The following is a 20,220-nucleotide window of genomic DNA, read 5'->3' on the forward strand; positions in this document are numbered from 1 at the left end:
CTGCTCCCATTGAAGCCAATGGGAGTTGCCATCTTGCAAGATCAGACTCTGACAGATGCAACTAGTCAGCTACTGGTTCAATAACTCCTGATAAGCTAAATGTCATTTTAATTTTTTAAGAAAATTAGATGTTCATTTACATACAAATTTCATAGTTACTGTCCAGTAAATAATTTCACCTCCCTTATGATCATTGTCTAATAATGAAATCCTAACATGGTTTGACATGGAATAATCTGATCATGGAGAAATGACAATTTCTCAACTTTTCTTAATTTACAATTAATATTTAAAAATCTACTGGGGGCTGCTTTGGGTTTAGTTGACCTTTATAGCCTCTGTCCAGTGGTGAAGCAGCATTAAGGGGCCATGGTGATAGTTAGAATCTGGCCTCAGGTCTCTAATACGACAGATCCAAACATCAGTTGATAGCAAATCTGTCTTTTAGAATAAATGTGCTTGGCGGTGCTGTCTGCTAACAACAGCCTTCTTCTCAAAGGCTGGGAATAGAATCCAAGACTCCCTTTGCTAGTGTGTGTTGCATCACCCACTAGTGGCTGGTCCACGTTGAGGATAACAGCTACCAGTTATTCCATTACCTCAAGTGTATAGGCATTTCAGCTGATGATCCATTTCAGCAGTTATTATCATTTCACAAGATAGAATTTCATGTTTTTTTTCTTTGCATTTTTAAACAAAACCTAGGTAAATACTTACAAGAACAGTAAAACACTCAAAAGTTAGGAATTGACAGAATTAGGTGGCTCAGGCAATCTTAATTAGGCCCCCTGGTGCATATGCAAGCTTGAATTGCACGACCGTATACTAATTGTTCTAACAGAAACCCTGCTTCATTCAGTTCACAACTGGATATTGAATGAGGTAGAGGACTGCAAGAAGAGAGGAATTTTTCTTGTGTTTAAGGCTCTGCATTAGGACCCAGTACAGTGAGATTTTGTTCTTGGCTGTGTCACAGATTTCCCATGGCCAAGATTATCTTATGTTTGGACACAAGGAAGCTGAACTAAGATTGCACTGGCAACCTTAATTATAGCTAGGGCCCTACCAAATTCATGGTCCATTTTGGTCAATTTCACAGTCGTAGGATTTTAAAAATGGTAAATTTCATGATTTCAGCTTTTTACATCTGAAATTTCACAGTGTTATAATTGTGGGGTCCTGACTCAAAAAGGAGTTGTGGGGGGGGGGGTCGCAAGGTTATTGTAGGGGGTGCTTGCGGCACCCTAGGGCTGTGCTGCTGCTGGCGGTGGCGCTGCCTTCAGAGCTGAGCAGCTGGAGTGTGGCAGCTGCTGTCCGAGAGCCTAGCTCTGAAGGCAGAGCCGTCGCCAGCAGCAGCACAGAAGGATGGCATGGTACGGTATTGCCATCCTTGCTTCTGTGCTATTGCCTGCAGACCTGGGCCCTCAGTTAGCAGCTGCCACTCTCTGGCTGCCCAACTCTGAAGGCAGCAGCGCAGAGGTAAGGGTGGCATGGTATGGTATTGTCCTTTTCTTCTATGCTGCTGCTGGTGGGGCGCTGCCTTCAGAGCTGAGTGCCTGGCCAACAACCACTGCTCTCTGGCTGCCCAGCTCTGAAGTCAGCACAGAAATAAGGGTGACAATACCATGACCCCCTAAAATAACCGTGTGACCCCCCTGCAACTCCCTTTTGGGTTAGGACCCCCCAGTTTGAGAAATGCTGGTCTCCCCTCAAAATCTGTATAGTATAGGGTAAAAGCACACAAAAGACCAGATTTCATGGGGAGAGACCAGTTTTCACGGTCCATGATGTGTTTTAAATGGCTGTGAATTTGGTAGGGTGCTAATTATAGCATGTCCTAACTTTTGAGTGCTGGACTTTACAACCTTACCATTATTTTAATATTTTTTTTACTTGTAATCTGAATATGCAGGAGTACCAAATAATTAGTGGCTTGTTATTTAAGACACTTTTTGCAAGCCTCTGAATTTTTATATGGCTGTTTCTAAATCCACTTGTTTTCAATCCATTGTCTGTTATGTTACCTAATAACATTAGATGCTCTTTACAAAAAAAAATAATATTTTTGGTGGTATAACTACTAAGACCAAAATTTTTAAAGGTAGGTGTCTCAAGTTAGTCATTTAAATCTGCATTAGGCCCCTAAATGAAAGTGGCCTAATTTTTGAAGCAGCTGATGATCTGGAATTCCCAGTGGAGTCTGTTACCCTTAGCTCAGCACCTCTCAGTGTCAGACCACTTTTATTTAGGTCCCTAAATGTAGATTTAGTTGACTAACTTCAGAACCTCAGTTTTAAAATATTTTTCAAAGGTGTGCTTACATTCTGTGACTTTGTATAAATGACATTATTGTGGGATTCTATATTCTTTGTCGCTGAATTCAATATTAAACTCGCTCAATTTACATGTTAAATGACTTCTCACATTTCCAATTCAAACTAGGCTTTAAGACTCAATCTGTGATTTTCCTCTTCCTCTATCATCAGGAATTTACTCGGTAATTTTGCTGACAATGTGTAAGGCTGAACACAATCTGGTTTACTATTCCAGAACTGCATGTGCTCTGCACTTCTTACAGTAGTAAACTGTTTGGAACCAATCTTTGTTCCTTTAAAGTCAATGGGAATTTTGCCATTGATGTTTGAGACAAAAGACCAGGATCAGATCCTTTGTTGGTAAATGAAACAGAGAGCGTTCAAATACAGTGAGCTAATATATTGAGTAAGAGTATTTTTGGTGGTTTTGCTTTCTGATCATAAGGACGGTCTAGTTATCTTTGGGAAACTCCAGTTTTCTTTTGCTTTTTTATGGGCCTGATCCAAACCACATTGAAATAGTTGGAAAGACTCCCACTGACTTCTGTATGCATTGGCTAAAGCTCTAAGAGGGGTTACGAAGGATAAGCACCTTGAGGCAGTAGCTGTTGATTAAAAGGTTTTAAGTATGTCCATCTTAGCTGTTTCACTTTAATTAGAGCCAAACTCAATAAAAATCTGGCATAAGGATAATCCTTAGTAGAGACCTACAAACAGATGAAGTTTGGTTCAGGGTGGTATTGACTAATATATTTTATAGAGTTTTTTTTTAATTTGTTCTTAGTTCTACTGTTTTCTTTGTCATGTTCTATAACATCCTAAATATGGGATATTATGTGCTATCCTTAGAGCCTAATCTTCCAAGGCTTACATAAGAAGTCAGTGGGAATTTCCCCATAGAGGAATTATAGGATCAGGCTCTTTGTATTATAGCAATTACTCTTCCAAAAAAATTATCTGGGCTTACAGCCAATGTTCTATGGAACAATATTCCTTGAAGGCCTGAATTCCTAAAGCTCAGAAATATACTTGGATAAAAGTTACTTTCAACTAATTGTAAACTTCTCTTTCATATTTCTTTGTGCTCTGATGTGTAACTTCTTCTCTACAGGGAGACCCTGGACAACCTGGGAATCATGGTTATCCTGGACAGCCTGGTCCAGATGGTAAGCCTGTGAGTACTAAAAACTTAGTCATATAAAGTACTGTAAATGCAAAACTAATGGCAAAGGAAAAAATGTCATGTTCTACAGCAGTGATCCCCAATGCGGTGCCTGCGGGCGCCATGGCGCCCGCGTAGTGCATTTATGTGTGCCTGCCTGCTCAGCAGGGGAAAGGGCTGCGGGCGCCGGTGCTCTCTGTCCCCAGCAGGCCCGGGGCTGTGGCGGCTTCTGGCCCCACGCCTGCTGGGGACAGAGAACTCCAGGGCTGCGGGCGCCCGTGCTCTCTGTCCCTGGCAGGCCGGGGCCACAGCTTAGCCGGAGAGAAGCACAGCCCCGCACCTGCCAGGCACAGAGAACTCCGGGGCTGCAGGCGCCGGTGTTCTTTGTCCCCGGCAAGCGCAGGGCCCACCTAGTGCCCAGCAGGGAAGAGATGCCAGGCCCCCCCGCCTGCTGGGGACAGAGTACTCTGGGGTTGCAGGCTGCGCAGCTTCTCTCAGGCTTCTCGGTGCACTGCCCAGAACTGCTGCCAACCCATTCCCCCCAACAACGCTCCGCCTCTGCAGAATGAACCGAATGCTGCCCCGTAGCATGTGCTGACACAGGCACCTGCTTGCTCCACTGGTGCCTGGAGCTGGCCCTGTATGTGAGTATTCTTCCTGTACTGATACTGCTGTTTTCTTGTGCTTTGCAATTTATTGTTTTTTTAACATTTTGCTCCAAAATGAATGGTTCAAATAAGAGACAATGTACGTATTATTTCAACCCAGAGTGGGAAGAATATTAAATATGATGTACAAATACAAAATAAGCCTTGAAAAATTGTTGGTGCCCACCACTCTCTTCTGAAAACATGAATGTGCTACTGGCCACAAAAAGGTTGGGGACCACTGTTCTACAGCATTGTGAATTATACACTAAGCTGCATCAGAATTTAACAATTCTATGAACATTTTGATTATGTTAGATTAAAAGCCATCGAAATGATAGCATGAAACTAGAGGCTTGCCTGACTGAAAACCCAGGATATGAACATCCCTAAATTTGTGAGAGATTTGAATCCAAAGCTCAAATCTTGAACTGATCTCGTTATGTGACATGCGCGGATACAATGGCTTAAAGCAACAACCCAATAAGCAGTTTACTTTTTCTCAGTGTTAATATGGCCCTTATATTGTGCTCAAAAATGTTTGGGATTTCTTGTACAAGAGTATCCCAGAATTAGAATTAAAAACAGTACCCTGCTTTGAAATACATATGACAGAAAAATACTGTATATTCCCACACATTGTAGTTTGTTTATTAACTTTCTATTGTTGGTTTATGAATGTATGTTTTATGAAAACAGTGGGCGAATGACAGGTGTTCCTATAAAGAAAATGGCAAATTTGGTGATGGTCAGTTTGGTCTTTAGTTTTTTACTGGGGAGGAGTAAATGATCAGCTCTAAATGGTTCCTTGGACATTAGGAAAGACTTGTTGATGCACATCACTAGCAACATACATATCTTAAATAATATGAATAACGATCAAACTGGAAGTGCAAACACTCAAACAGGACATGGAAGAAGATGGTGAAGGGTAGACGTTAACTGGAATAAGCCTTCAGTTTTCAGTATAAATGGGTTGTCCTTTGGAAACTGGCATTGTAAGATGAAAACTGATGAAGAATATAAGGATAAAGCTATACTGCAATGTATTGAGTTTGCAGAAAATGTCTAGTGGGGGTACCACAGATCCAGTCTTGTTTTAAAATTTTCCTTGTTGATGTGATAGAGGAGGAAATATCATGTTCATAGCATTTTCAGGTGGTACAAATTGGAAGGAGTTGCAAATATCATTAAGGATGAAGATAAAAAGGGGACTTTAGAAAGATGGGCAAAAAAGGGGATGGGGAAAGTTGACTGTGGAGAAGGCTAATACAGTTTAAGCAGCGGCATCATGTCATGGAGATAATGTTCTACAGTTTTGGTGAGACTGCAGCAGGAATATTGTGTTAAATTTCCACTGTATTATCAGAAATGGACAAACTGGAGAGAAGAGATGAGCAGTGAAGAACTAGACTGAACCTTTCAGCTCAGCTCTGTATATTGGGTACTATGTAGCTGTGCCACCCCAGGAGAAGAACCAGGAAGAACCTGTGATTCAGAGTCACAACTCCTCTCCAAATTTCCCTCTTGTTCTGGGAAGGTGAAGGGCAAGTAAAATTGCAAAAAATCCTTTAAAAGTGAGAGTCCTAGTTGTGTTTAAGGGCGATACAGTTGAGTCCTTAAGGTTCAAATAATTTACCATAAATGATTGGGAAAAGGGGGTGAAAAGTGAGGTGGCAAAGTTTGCAGATAGTACAAAATTACTCAAGATTGTTAAGTTCAAAGCTGACTGAGAAGAGTTACAAAGGGATTTCACAAAACTGAATGATGGGGTGACAAAATGGGAGATGAAATTCAATATTGATAAATGCAAAGTAATGCACATTGGAATGGAAAACATAATCCCAACTAAACAGACAAAATGATGAGGTCTAAATTAGCTCTTACCCCTCAAGAAATATATCTTGGAGTCTTTGTGGATAGTTCTCTGAAAATATTTGCTTAATGTGTAGCAGCAGTCAAAAAAGCTAACAATGTTAAGAACCATTAGGAAAGTGATGGATAATAAGTCAGAAAATATCATAATGCTACTATATAAATCCATGGTATGACCATACCTTGAATACTGTGTGCAGTTCTGGTCCTCCCATCTCAAAAATGATATATAAGAATTGAAAGTAGTGCAGGGAAAGTCAACAAAAATTATTTGGGGTATGGAACAGCTTCCATATGAGGAGAAATTAAAAAGTCTGGGACTGTCTAGCTTAGAAAAGAGATGACTAAGGGAGGGATATGATAGAGGTCTATAAAATCATGAGTGGTATGGAGAAAGTAAATAGGGAAGTGTTATTTACTTTTTCACAGACACAAGAACTATGGGTCATCCAATTAAATTAGCAGCAGGTTTAAAACAAACATAAGGAAGTACTTCTTCACACATGGTAAGCTTGGTAGAACTCATTGCCAGGGGATGTTGCGAAGGCAAAAAGTAAAACTGGAGTAAAAAAAAGTAGGCAAGTTCATGGAGGATAGATTCATTAATGGCTATAAGCTAAGATAGTCAGGGATGCCTCCCCATGTGCTGGGGCTCCCTAAACCTTCAACCGTCCAGAGCGGAGATTGGACAACGGGATGGATCACTCAAAATTGCCCTGTTGTGTTCATTGTCTCTGAAGCATCTGGCACTGGCCACTGTCAGAGACAGGATACTGGGCTAGATGGACCATTGGGCTGATCTAGTATCGCTGTTCTTATGGTGTTATGTACCAGGTAACTAGAGATGGGCCGAAATCAGAATTCTGATAAGAATAACTCCGATTTTGGCAAAGTCTGTATTTGGGTCCAAACTTTGCAGCTCTTCTTATTTTTTTCATCTATATTTTGATCAATTTGCTTTAAAAATGTTCTGCAGATTCTTAAAACATTTCCACAGATTTTGGTATATTTCCTACAAGTTTCCTGGGCTCTCATTAAGTGATGTGGCCTTGATCTTTATTACTTTTCATAAGGATATTACCTGCCATTTTTACAACTTAATTAAAACATTTAAAATTCTGCGTTCAGTAAGAACTTTAAATACCGATAGTAATACATTTAGTTTCTGTAAAAACAAGGAGGAGTCCGGGGGCACCTTAAAGATGAACAGATTTATTTGGGCATAAGCTTTCGTGGGTAAAAAAACCTCACTTCTTCAGATGCATATAGTCATGCATCTGAAGAAGTGAGGTTTTTTACCCACGAAAGCTTATGCCCAAATAAATCTGTTCGTCTTTAAGATGCCCCCGGACTCCTCCTTGTTTTTGTGGGTACAGACTAACACAACTACCCCCTGATTTAGTTTCTGTGTGTTGAAAGAATGAGATTAATACTTGTTTGGAACTATGTGCCGTAAAGCTTATTAATTTTGCAAGTTACATAGAGAAACCTCTATGCTGCACTTTATAAAATGTCCAAATTTCTTCTGTTTGGTTGCTTAGTTACATTTTGGCCATGTACTTGAGGATGACAGATGGTTGATTATAATTATAGTGATTCCTTTGGATACAGTATTACTGTGAAGAGCAACAGTTCAAGAAATGTACTTATTTCCAGGAACTGAAAATTACACTGATCTGAAGTCCAGGACTTGGTATATTAAGTCCTGGAGGAATGTTAAAATAGTACTGATGACCCAAGGGACCACTGACAAATTTTCAGTATCTTCAAAAGCTGAGATTCTCATCTTTCATATGTTCTGTAATTCTAGCCATGTGATATGTTGGATATCTCTTCCTGACTCTCAGAATTCTGGTTACATTGTTGTGTGTGTGTATATATATCCCCCTTGCCTCAATTACCACCAGATTGCAATGGCCATTATTCTGAAAGCTGTTAGAGCTAGAATTAATATTTACACTCTTTGAAAGGTGAGAATCCTAGCTTTCAAATGGTCTAAAGCAGAGGTGGGCAAACTACAGCCTGGGGGCCACATCCGACTCTCCAGATATTTTAAGCTGGCCCTCACACTCTTGCCAGGAAGTGGGGTCTGGGGCTTGCCTGGCTCCGGCGCTCCAGCTGGGGAATGAGGTCAGAGTCTTGCCCCACTCTGCACAGCTCCCGGAAGCAGCGGCACTTTCCTATTCCAGCTCCTATGCGTAGGGGCAGCCAGGGGGCTCTGCATGCTGCCTCCACCCCAAGTGCTGCCCCCGTAGCTCCCATTGGTTGGGAACCACAGCCAATGGGAGCTGTAGGGGTGGTGCCTGCGCACAGGGCAGCGCGCAGAGCCGCCTGGCTGTGCCTCCACATAGGAGCCAGAGGGGGGACATGTTGCTGTTTCTGGGAGCTGTGCCACCCAGAGGATGACCCTTGACCCTTTCCCGTGCTCCAACCCCCTGCCCCAGCTCTGATCCCCCTCCTGCCCTCCGAACCCCTCAGTCCTAGCCTGGAGCACCCTCCTGCACCCCCAACTCCTCATCCCCAGCCCCTCCCCAGAGCCCGCATCCCCAGCTGGAGCCCTCATGCCCTCCTTCACCCCAACCCCCAATTTCTTGAACATTCATGGCCCACCATACAATTTCCATACCCAGATGTGGCCCTTGGGTCAAAAAGTTTGCTCACCCCTGGTCTAAAGTATTAATTTCTAACCCAAGATGTTAATGAAAATATTGGCTAACATTGGAATAGATGTATGTGGAGTGAAACAATGCAAATCAGTAATCAGAATAATCTGGTTTTAAGACATGGATATCACTTAAGTATCCAGTTGTGCTTTTAGGCACAGCCCTAAGCTACCTCATCCTAGTAATAGCCCCTTGAGGCATTGTGACTTAGACACCTCCCTGAGGCAAAATTCCCTCATTGTTTGAGGGGGGTAGTCTGCTGTCCTATACAAGCTGCAAATTTTCACATCCTGAGGGCTGGCCAGTGGGCTAAGTCAAGGCTTTGCCCATTCCTCAATCACTCAGGAATTAAGTATAATTCCACTCTTTTCCTTGAATGTGCATTTTCTCTGCAAAATCATTAGCAATTTGTACATTTATTTTGGCCACAACCATCCTTATGTGCACAACCCTGTGTATTTAGTTCCTTCTAAGAGTAGGAATAATCTGATCAGAAGGATGTTCTTAGAAATCCTTGACAAATATATGTGCCATAGGTAGTTAGGAGACCTAGTGATGGACAGATGGATTATAGACAACGTTCCGGCACTCTTTTGCTTTTAGCTGCTGACCGCAGGTTTTCTAACATGTGTCTCTGTCCAATGTCAGCCAGAATTTGACTGTATTTTATTTATTCTTTTTATTGCGGTTTAAGATTTCCAGAAAACAGATATTTGTACAAGGGTATACATTTCCTGACTGTTTCTTATTGAAGAAACAAGGCTTACTGCTGTAGGCTTTGTTAAGACGTACTCAAAGCAATTTTGGGAAACAATTGTTCTCATTTTTGCATATCCTTTCATGTTTCTTGGTTTCTGTTTCAATACTATTCATCTTCCCACGAACATCATAACTTGTAATATAACAAATTATGGAGGAAAAATAACTTGATTCTATAGTCTTTCTGTAACCTTGGAATTTGGCAATCATGATTTTTTTTTCCTACTAGTGAGTCATGATTTACAAAGATGGACATTCTGTGAACATAGTTTTGTAAATCTTTTCCATCTCAAAACAGTAGAGGAGAATTGTGAACCTCTGATAATACAGAAAGTGAGAGATTACAAATTGCAGCAATTTTTTAATTGAAACATATTAGTTGAAGTAATTTTGATTAAATACTTCAGTTTTCTGAACTGACTTATTTTGCGAATATTCAGCTGTCGCTATTTGCACTTGTTCTTTGTAAGAACAAATCGCAGACCTATTAGGTCATCTCCAACTCTAGCCAGTGCATTATTGTTTCTTACAGTAGATTCTTGAGTGCTTTCCAGTCTAGTTTTTTAGACTTGAACGATGGGACTTTTACCCGTCCGTGCAGGAGACCTTTGTGCAGTCTAATAGACCTCTGTATCTGTTTATCTTCATTTTTTCAGTAGTGTCCCTCGCCATAGTATCTAGGACCTTAGTGTTAGGAAATGTGTCTTGTTTAGGATACCTTTTCCTTTGCTCATTTTAATCTTGTTATTCCTGATTATATCCCCTTGAGGCACCCTAAGGCTTTTTTGGCTATTACCCCGTAATATGCTTGCAGATGGTTATCATGTTCATGTTATTTGTTTAATCAAATTATGTGTGTATGAAAAACTTGAGGTTATGATGTAGTATTTTATAATCTTTCCCGGGAAGTGAGTACTTCCAGACCCCAGCTCAGTTTTGATGCTCTTCTCTAAATTCCCTCCAGTTTGCCTCTCTCTTTCTGGAATTCATTGTCTCTGAACTGTATGGTGGGGCAACAAGTGTTGCTTGTTTCTTTGTTTACAGATAGTACATAAAGAATGTATTTAATTAATTTATTTTTTTCATTTAAAAAAATAGCTTAGTTTCAAATAATTACAATTAATTGTCTGTGGTTTAAAGATCATTCATGAGCAGTTCATTGCAAGTGTTCAACATTCACAATTTAACTATGTTATTTAGTATTTGGTTGGATATAGAAATCATGTTGTATGTGTATATCTTCTGAGTAGATGTGTGTATCTCTTAGAATTAGGTTTCTTGTGCTAGACAAATTCAAAATTTGCTTTTCATGAATATTCTCAAACATTATTCTAAAATTAGCTGTTTCCCTGAATATTTCTGTAGTAAACTTGTTTCCTAGAATATTCATGGAAAATGAATGTAAGTGGGATCAAAGTGCATTTGTTAAATGTGAAAAAATAGTCGCTGAAGTTCTCTGTTTTGTTTTGTTTGTTTTTGCTGTAATCACCAGCTCTACTTAATGTACCCATTTCTATAGCTTAAAGTTTGTTGAAGTAACTAGAATGAGCATGGCTGGGCCCAATTATACAGTCTTTACTCACATGAGTAGTCATATTGACTTCAAAAGCACAGAAATGAGAACCTGTAGTACCATAATAAAAAGAGAAAAATATTTCTCCTCACTCAAAGTTTCTTGACCTAAATTATCACAGACCAGTATCAGTAGAAATAGCTTCTGTAAATGAGTCTAAAATTTTATTTTAATCTAAGTAGTAATTCTAATGGGCCCTTATCCAGCTGGGAAAGCAGGCTGGAGTAGCTGGCCGACAGAACATTAAAGGGCCTCCCTGACTATGCAGTCCCAAAGGCTGTTCTCTGTTCCAAGGGATTCTTTATATGTGTCAGGGAAGAACTCAAAATATTACCATGATAAAACAGCATCTTCTGCTCTTACGCAAAGGATACTTAAGGGCAATAAAGAAGATAGGTTATTGACCTGCTTGTTGAAAAGAATGCACGAAAACACTAATTCATAACATTTGAACTCTGAACAGATGGTTGACAACTTTGGGCTATTTTCCAGTCTCCTATTTAGCTTCATTCATGGAATTTTAAAAGCTTTTATTGTCTTTTTATAGTGTTCAGTAAGTGATGAAGAACTTTAAACCTGGCAAGGTTGAGTTTACTGAGATATCCAGCTGCAAACTCAGTATTCAGATTACTGTTCTTGACATTCTTAAAGCTACCCAGAGTCTCACCTAATAAAGTACCTTTTGAAGGTTCTAGTCTTTCCTTTTACATTGAGCTGCAGGATTTTGTTACATGCTTACTATCCAAATGTCACTAATATTTGTGATGGTTTAATACTTACACAATGAGCTTTGTGTAGTAGCCAGATACAGCAACAGCATTTTAAAAAGAAAAAAAGTTAATAGTAATCAGTGAGAGTTAGGTGCCTAAATATCTTTGAGGCTCTGAGCATTACTTTCTTATGTACTTAGGACCCCTCTTGCCACCCACCTGTGGGCATGTGGTGGGCTTGAATTTACACTTCGGGCTCCCTCCAGCCTCTACAGCTTCTGTCCTATGAAAGCTCCACAATCCTTAATGGCTGTGTAGCTGCAAATGCTGCCCTTGATTCCAAGAAATAATTACTTGGTAGTATATGGCCTCATGTGACCTACCTCTTCCCACAGGAAATATAGTAGCTAAAATGTCCCTAAGGGTACATCTACAATACGAAATTAATTCGAACTTATTTTATTCGAATTTTCGGAAGTGATTTTATACATTCAGTGTTGTGTGTCTCCACTAAAGCACATGATTTCAGCGGAGTGCGTCCACAGTACCGAGGCTAGCATCGAATGTCGGAGTGGTGCACTGTGGGAAGCTATCCCACAGTTCCCGCAGTCCCTTCCGCCCATTGGAATTGTGGGTTAAGCTCCCAGTGCATGATGGGGCAAAAACATTCTCACAGGTGTTTCTGGGTGTGCGCTGTCACTCACTCCTCCCTCCATGAAAGATACAGCAGATGCCATACTGTCAGCAGATGGCGCAGTACGGTGCACCACCTGTCTCCTGGTACCTGAATCCTCCTCGCATGTCCTCTTGTCTTTCTATCTACTCTTTTTTCTAACCATTTCCCACCTTTTTTTGGCTACCATGAACCGAGCAGCACAGCTTCCGCCGCAAACTCTGCTCTCCTGCTCTTGCATCACTAGCTAATTTTTCCTTGTTGTCTGTCCTGGGCTTGCGTGCAAGCTACAGAAGGCAACAATTCCCTGCCATTTTTCGGCCATCGTGAACTGAGCCGCACAGCTTCCGCCACAAACTCTGCTCTCCCACTCTTGCAGCTCTAGCGAGCTTTCTGACTCCGTGAAAGCTACAGAAGACAACCATTTACCTCCTTTTATCAGCCATCCTGAACTGAACAGCTCTCCTACGTTTCGCGCCTTTTTTCCAGGATTACCTATGCAGACGCCATAGCACGGCAAGCATAGAGCCCACTCAGATCATGCGATTGGGAGATCATGGTGGCATTGGGCCAGGTTCATGCCGTGCAATGCCAATTCTAGGCCCGGAAACAAGCACAGACTGGTGGGACCGCATAGTGTTGCAGGCCTGGGATGATACCCAGTGGCTGCAAAACTTTCGTATATCCCTATCTTGGCCCCAGCACACTGGGGCAGCCAGTACATAAACCGCAAGGGGTATTTTTCCATGGTGCTGCAAGCACTGGTGGATCACAAGGGACGTTTCACTGACATCAATGTGGGATGCCGGGAAAGGTGCATGACGCTCACATCTTCAGGAGCTCTGGTCTGTTTGAACAGCTGTAGGAAGGGACTTACTTCCCAGACCAGAAAATTACTGTTGGGGATGTTGAAATGCCTATAGTTATCCGCGGGGATCCAGCCTACACCTTAATGCCGTACATGAAGTTGTACACAGGCACCCTGGACAGTAGTAAGGAGCAGTTCAACTATAGGCTGAGCAAGTGCAGAATGATGGTAGAATGTGCATTTGGACATTTGAAAGGGTGCTGGTGTAGCTTACTGACTTGGTTAGATCTCAGCACCACCAATATTCCAATTGTAATTGCTGCTTGTTGTGTGCTCCACAATATCTGTGAGAGTAAGGGGGAGACGTTTATGGTGGGGTGGGAGATTGAGGCAACTCGCCTGACAGCCAGTTTCGCACAGCCTGACACCAGAGCGAATAGAAGAGCGCAGCAGTGTGTGCTGTGCATCAGAGAAGTTTTGAAAGCCAGTTTCATGACTGGCCAGGGCACAGTGTGACAGTTGTGTTTGTTTCTCTTGAAGTTACCCACCCCCTATATATATGAAAGGAAATAAAGTCAAAATTATTTAAAAACTGTTCTTTATTATTTGTTGCACAACACATTAAGAGAAATCAGAAGGTAGACCGGGGGAGAGGAGGGTATTGGGTTAGGGGGGTGGAGGAGGAGGGAAGGACAGGTCCAGAAATCAAATCAAAAGTTTGCATATGCCGGCTTTCTGCTGCTTGGGCAATCCTCTGGGGTTGAGTGTGTGGGTCCCCGTAGCCTCCCCGCTTGTGTTCTTAGGCATCTGGGTGAGGAGGCTATGGAACTTGGGGAGGAGGGGGGCAGTTATACAGGGGCTGCAGCGGCAGTCTGTCATGCAGTGGTCATGCTGCCTTTCCCGCATTAGATCCACCATGCAGTGGAGCATGTCAGTTTGCTCCCTCGTGAGCTTGACCATAGCATCCTGCCTGCTCTCATCGCATGCATCCCTCCTCTCTTTGTGTTCCTATAATGCTTTACGGGACTCTGCAATTGTTTGCCTCCACGCATTCAGCTGAGCCCTATCAGTGCAGGAGGACTGCATGAGCTCAGTGAACATGTCATCCCGACTTCGTTTTTTCCACCTTCTAATCTGGACCAGCCTCTGGGATGGAGTAGATAAAGGACGCGTTGAAACATTTGCACCTGCGGGAGGAGAAAAAGGGAGGGTAGTATTTTAAAAGATACATTTCAGAGAACAAAGGAGACACTTTGGTATGAGTAAGCCATCACACACAGCCGGGCAACAGAATTCAGCTTGCAGGCAGCCTAGGGGCACGTGGGGTTCTGCTTCTTCTACATTCATTTCAATGCTTTCAAACTGCTGGACCCCCTTTCCCATAGCAAGCAATCCCTGGTGGGTTTGCCATATAAAAGGAGGGCCTGCGGGCACTCTGGGATGATCGCTTCACACAACACCCTTTGCCCCGCCTGCCCCACCCCCCCCCGCAACCACCGCGTGGCTCCGATGAGGCTCTGAGCAGGGATGAACCCTTTAAACTAAACACGAACAGCCCAGCGCAGCTGGGTTTTCCCCCCTCCTCCCACCACGTGGCTCCAATCAGGCTCTCACTCACCAGAAGTACCAGAAGGGTCGTGGTCTGGGAGCCCACCTTGGGAGTTGGGGGAGGCTATTGGCTCCAGCATTAAGAATAGTTCCTGGCTGGGAGGGGAAACGGATTCCCGACTTGCCACCTGTGCACTGTCCTCCTCCTCCTCCTCTTCTTCATCCTCCATTGACTCTTCCTCCTCACTCCGTGCAACTCTCCCCTTGCAGATGTCCACAGACAGTGGTGGGGTAGTGGTGGCGTCACCCCGCCACCCCCCCCCCATAATTGCATGCAGCTCATGATAGAAGCAGAATGTATGGGCTGTGACGCAGAACGCCCATTCGCCTCCCTGGTTTTTTGGTACGCTTGCCTGAGCTCCTTGATTTTTGTACGACACTGCTCTGTGTCCCTGGAGTAGCCTCTTTCCGTCATGGCCCTGGAGACTTTAGCATACGTATTTGTGTTCCTTTTTTTGGAATGTCATTCTGCCATAACAGACTTGTCTCCCCAACATGCGATGAGATCCAATACCTCCCGTTTGGACCATTCTGGAGCTCGTCTGCAAATCCGGGACTGCGTGATCTCTTGTGATGGTTGAATCTGCATGGTCGCCTGTGATGGTGGACTGTGCTGATGGTGACCAAACAGGAAATGAAATTCAAAAGTTCCCAGGGTTTTTCCTGCCCACCTGGCTAGTGCATCGGAGTTGAGAGTGTTCTCCAGAGCGGTCACAAGGGAGCATTCTGGGATAGCTCCAGGAGGCCAATAACGTTGAATTGCATCCACAATGCCTTTAACACGGGATTGCGATCTCGATTTAAGCACTACTCCACTTGCCGAGGTGGAATACAAAAATCAGATTAAAGAGCCCTTTCAATCGAAAAAAAACCGGTTTGGTCGTGTGAACAGAATCATTTTTTTTCCACATTAAATCAGCTAATTCCGAAATAACAAAGTAGTGTAGACTAGGCCTAAGTGTCAAGCACCATCCACTAATGTTCTGAAATTTCCTTCATATTAGGAAATTCGTACTGTAAATTAGGCTTCTTAAACACCAAACATTTACGTTGAAGGCAGAGAGGGCCACTCCACATCTGGATAGTTCATTACCATTCTAGATTATTATTTTAAATTCATTTCTGGATTCTTTTAATTAACATGGCCTTTTTTATAGAAACTTTCTGATCTGTATAGCTTAACCTTTCATGAAAGTAACACAAAATTCCCGTCTTGCTTATGCGGCATATGTCCTTATCTGTCACTTTTTACATTTTCAAGAGCTAAATTATGTGTAGGCAAGAACAACAACTAAATCAGGAGTTTAGGTATGTTCCTCCTATTGGCAGTCATATAGCTGAAACCCTCACATAAGCATACAATTTTAGAAATACATAGTTATTTCTTTCCATGTATTCTCTAGCATAGTGGTTACCAGCGTGATTGGTGGTCTGCAAAGCACTTGGTTGTGGTCTGTGAATGATGTTGAGTCTGCTCCTTGTTTCCACCTCTTTCAATAAATGTTCAGGATCTTCACTACACTGGCATACCTGGAGGCCTGTAAAAGTAGCTGGAAATGTGGAGCCAACTTAGACCAGGTCTACACTAGCACTTATGTCAGCTAAACTTTTGTCTTTCAGGGCAGTAAAAGAACACCCCCCATGACTGACATAAGTTTTGCTGACATAAATGCTTGTGTGCACAGTGCTATGTTAGCAGCAGACTCTCTCCAATCGACATAGCTACCTCCGCTCTTTGAGCTGGTTTTATTATGTTGATGGAGAGCTCTCTCTCATTTTCATAACACAACTACACGAGCGCTCTTACAGTAGGCCCTAGATTTTACTCAGACCTACTGCTATACAATGAGAGAAGAAGAGGAAATGGAAGGTTCTTTTGCCAGTTTGGGTCACTAGTGGAAGAAGAATGTGCAAGGCAGCAAGGGAGAAATGAGCAAGGCAGTTGATCAAGTAGGTCGAGGGGAGAAGACCAGGTAGCTGGGCAACATGTCAAGAAGAGCAAGGAAAAAGGGAAACAAGTAGTAGACAAGCAGGTGCATTGATAGAGAAGGAGCAGGCAACAGGGAGGAAAGGAGAAGGGAGACAAGGCAACAGAAGAACATGTGCAGAGATTCAGGGAAGAGAGAACATAACCAATAGGAGGCAGAGATTAAAAGAACAGCAATTTAAAAAAAAATAAATGGCCAAAACAGCTATCACATTCAACAAAATGCATCGAATGCTTTCCTAATATTTTTTGCTGAAGCAATTACTTTCGTCACCATGGGAATTCTGTAAGTGAGAAGGGAGGTCATCCTTATGATTGCAAGTGCGGATGTAAATGGGAGGTGTGGTAGTCCACAAGATAGACCACATCTTAATGGACAGACTACCTTATGAAAAAGTTTGAGATCTTCTCTTGCAATGTTTTGTCTCGTCTTGTTTTTTTCAGCTCCTAATAATTGTATTACTGTTCTCAGAACCTATTGACCACAGCAGCATTTTGTGAATAATAAGGTCCCAAGAATTGATGCAGTATTCCCAGCACACTCATCAGAGCCTTACATTTTTTATTTCCCTTTCCTCTGATGTGATGCCCCTGTTTGTGCAGTGTAAACCCGGATTGTCCTTTTGCTGCCCTATTGCATTGCAAATTTGTCCTAAAATTCCTTTTGAAATATTGCTTTCCGTGTTTCTCCTTCTGATTGAATGACTGTTTTTTTTTTCTTCAGAAGATGGATTAGCTTTCAGTTTTCCATCTCCTTTCTTTCTATGGCCATATTTCTAATTTCTCTTGATCACTTTTTATGTCATTTCTCTGTCCTCACTTGTGACTGCAGTTCCTCTCAATCTGGAATTTGCAAATTTATCAACATGCTATTTACTTTTCCAGATTTGCTATTAAAGCTGTTAAATAAAACTGGATCTACAGCCAAAACTAAGTACCTCCTCACATCTCAGAACATTGTTGCTTATCCTGATTCTTTCTTTCATTACAGTTCTTCCACCCTTTTTCTTTTCATGCCATGTTGTTCCTGGGATGGGTTCTCCCTGAGTGCCACCTGGGACTGGGGTACCACTGAGCCTTCTGGCCCACCAGCCTGGGCTTCCTCTCACACTGTGCTGCTGTGACAAGTTGCAAAGCCCTCCAAGCTTGCTCTTTCACCAGCATTCACACAGGTAGGGACACACCATGTTGAAGTCACAGGCAGGCTCTCTAACCACCAGCCTAAGACCCCAGAGCAGTACCGTCCTGCCCTGGTCAAATCTGGCCAGTATATGGGTTTAATACCCAGTCCGCCTCTCCCTCAATGTGAAGAGGACCATGCACACTTGTGGCAACCAAACTAAGATTTTCCCCAGATACTTTAGTCAAACGCACACTGATTTGGATTAAAAAATAAAATAAGTTTATTAACTACAAAAGGATATAGATTTTAAGTGATTATAAGTGAAAACAAACAGATCAAAGCAGATTACATATTAAATAAACAAAACTGCAAACTGAACTTAACATATAAGATAGGTAGGAGATGAATTAGCAAATTCTCACCCTGAGATAAACAAGCTGGCAGATTCTTAAGGCACAAGCTGCCTGTGCTTTGCAACTTGGGTTTCCCAGAAATCCCTTTAGCCTGGGACCATCACTTCCCCCAATTCAGTCTTTGTTCCTCAGATGTTTCCAGGTGTGGTGTTGTAGGGAGAGTGAGGTACCATCATGATGATGATATCATGGGATATCTTCCCATTTACTGGAAAGCTCTTTTGCTGAGACTTGGGTCAAACAGTTCACATTGTGTAGTGCTGTCTCTGAGAGGTTTCTATTGTACACAGTTCCTTGTGTTTGTGTCCATTTCCTCACTAAGCCATTAACAATGTTTGGCCTTTTTACCCTGGTACCTGAAAGGCTGCTTGTGGGTGTTTTCAACCTCACAACATGTTTCAGTGACACATACATAGCCAAACTTCATAACTTCACATACAGTGATAGCACATACAAGCCAACGTGGTATTAATGTCTAGCAGATCAAGACTTTTAGAATGATACCTCACAAGGCATACTTTGTGCAAAACATATCCTAATTACATGACAGTGGTGAATAAGGAGGTGCTAGGGTGTCACAGTTCCTATCAAGGACAATTTGAAAATAAGTTTTCATGAAACATGTCTGTCTGAGTTGCACTGGTGTACATCTGGAATAAATCAGATAAATGTATAAATGTCTATTTATCTGACTTATTCCAGATGTACTCCAGTGCAGCAGAGTTGTGTGTGTGTGTGTGTGTGTAAAAGTAAATAAGTCATGGATTGTGGGAAAACTAAGTCTTAGAGGTGGGTTTTGCATTTAATTCTGAATGTGGGAAGTTTAGTGATCATTTTAGCTCCTCTGGAAGTGAGTTCCATAGCCCAGGCCCAGCTCCTGTGGAAGTTCTCTCCTGTGTTCATGAGGTGCCCCTTGTATTTAATACTTTTGTGCTTTGAGTGGAATGTGATTGTCACAATAGGCCATGGTCATAGAGGGCAAAGCGATCTTTCAAGTAGCTAGGTACACTCTCATTGAGGGCTTTGAATATCAGGAAAGAGACATTGATTTGAACTCTGTATTCAACTGGGAACCAGTGCAGAGGTTGAAGTTTGAGGAGTCATGCTAATGGCCACCTGTGTAGAAAGTAAAAGGGTTGCTGCATTGATTGCCCAGCTCTATGAATTATGAGTAGGTCCCTACCAAATTCATAGCCATGAAAAATGCGTCACGGACCATGAAATCTGGTCTTTTGTGTGCTTTTACCCTATACTATACAGATTTCACAGGGGAGACCAGCGTTTCTTAAACTGGCTGTCCTGACCCAAAAGGTGGTTGCAAGGTTATTTTAGGGGGGTCATGGTATTGCCACTCTTTTCTGCGCTGCTTTCAGAGCTGGGTGGCCAGAGGGCAGCAGCTGTTGGCCAGGCACCTAGCTCTGAAGGCAGCATTCTGCCAGCAGCAGCGCAGAAGTAAGGGTGGCAATACCATACCATGCCATTCTTACTTCTGCGCTACTGCTGGCAGCGGCTCTGCCTTCAGAGCTGGGATCCAGGCCAGCAGCCGCCGCTCTCCAGCTACCCAGCGCTGAAGGCAGCACCGCTGACAGCAGCACTGCAAAAGTAAGGGTAGCTGTAACACAACTCCCCCCAACAATAACCTTGCAACCCTCCCACAACTCCTTTTTGGGTCAGGACCTCTAAAATTATAACACTGTGAAATTTCAAATTTAAATATCTGAAATCATGAAATTTACAATTTTAAAAATCCTATGACTGTGAAATTGACCAAAATTGACCATGAATTTGGTAGGGCCCTAATTAGGAGAATTACCCTAGCATGTTTCATTTACACCAACTAGATTATGATCACTTGTCATTTCTCTTTGTTCTTGGTTTTTTAATCCATTCTCTGTGTGTTGGCC

The 20,220-nt window shown here is 42.4% G+C and overlaps 1 protein-coding gene across 6 annotated transcripts in view; it reads left to right on the forward strand.

The window, feature by feature from the left end:
* The window catches only part of COL21A1 (collagen type XXI alpha 1 chain), a 181,845-nt gene that overhangs the window by 69,898 nt on the left and 91,727 nt on the right, over positions 1-20,220 (forward strand). For 5 of the 6 annotated variants that reach the window (XM_039528333.1, XM_039528334.1, XM_039528336.1 and 2 more), the window contains one exon: positions 3,427-3,489. In XM_039528333.1, coding sequence (XP_039384267.1) covers positions 3,427-3,489 — 63 coding nt within the window. The remainder of the gene's footprint in view (positions 1-3,426; positions 3,490-20,220) is intronic. The other variant, XM_039528338.1, reaches the window with a different exon arrangement.

The sequence above is a fragment of the Mauremys reevesii genome, linkage group 3 (assembly GCF_016161935.1).
Source record: "Mauremys reevesii isolate NIE-2019 linkage group 3, ASM1616193v1, whole genome shotgun sequence".
In the NCBI taxonomy this organism is placed as follows: Eukaryota; Metazoa; Chordata; order Testudines; family Geoemydidae; genus Mauremys; species Mauremys reevesii.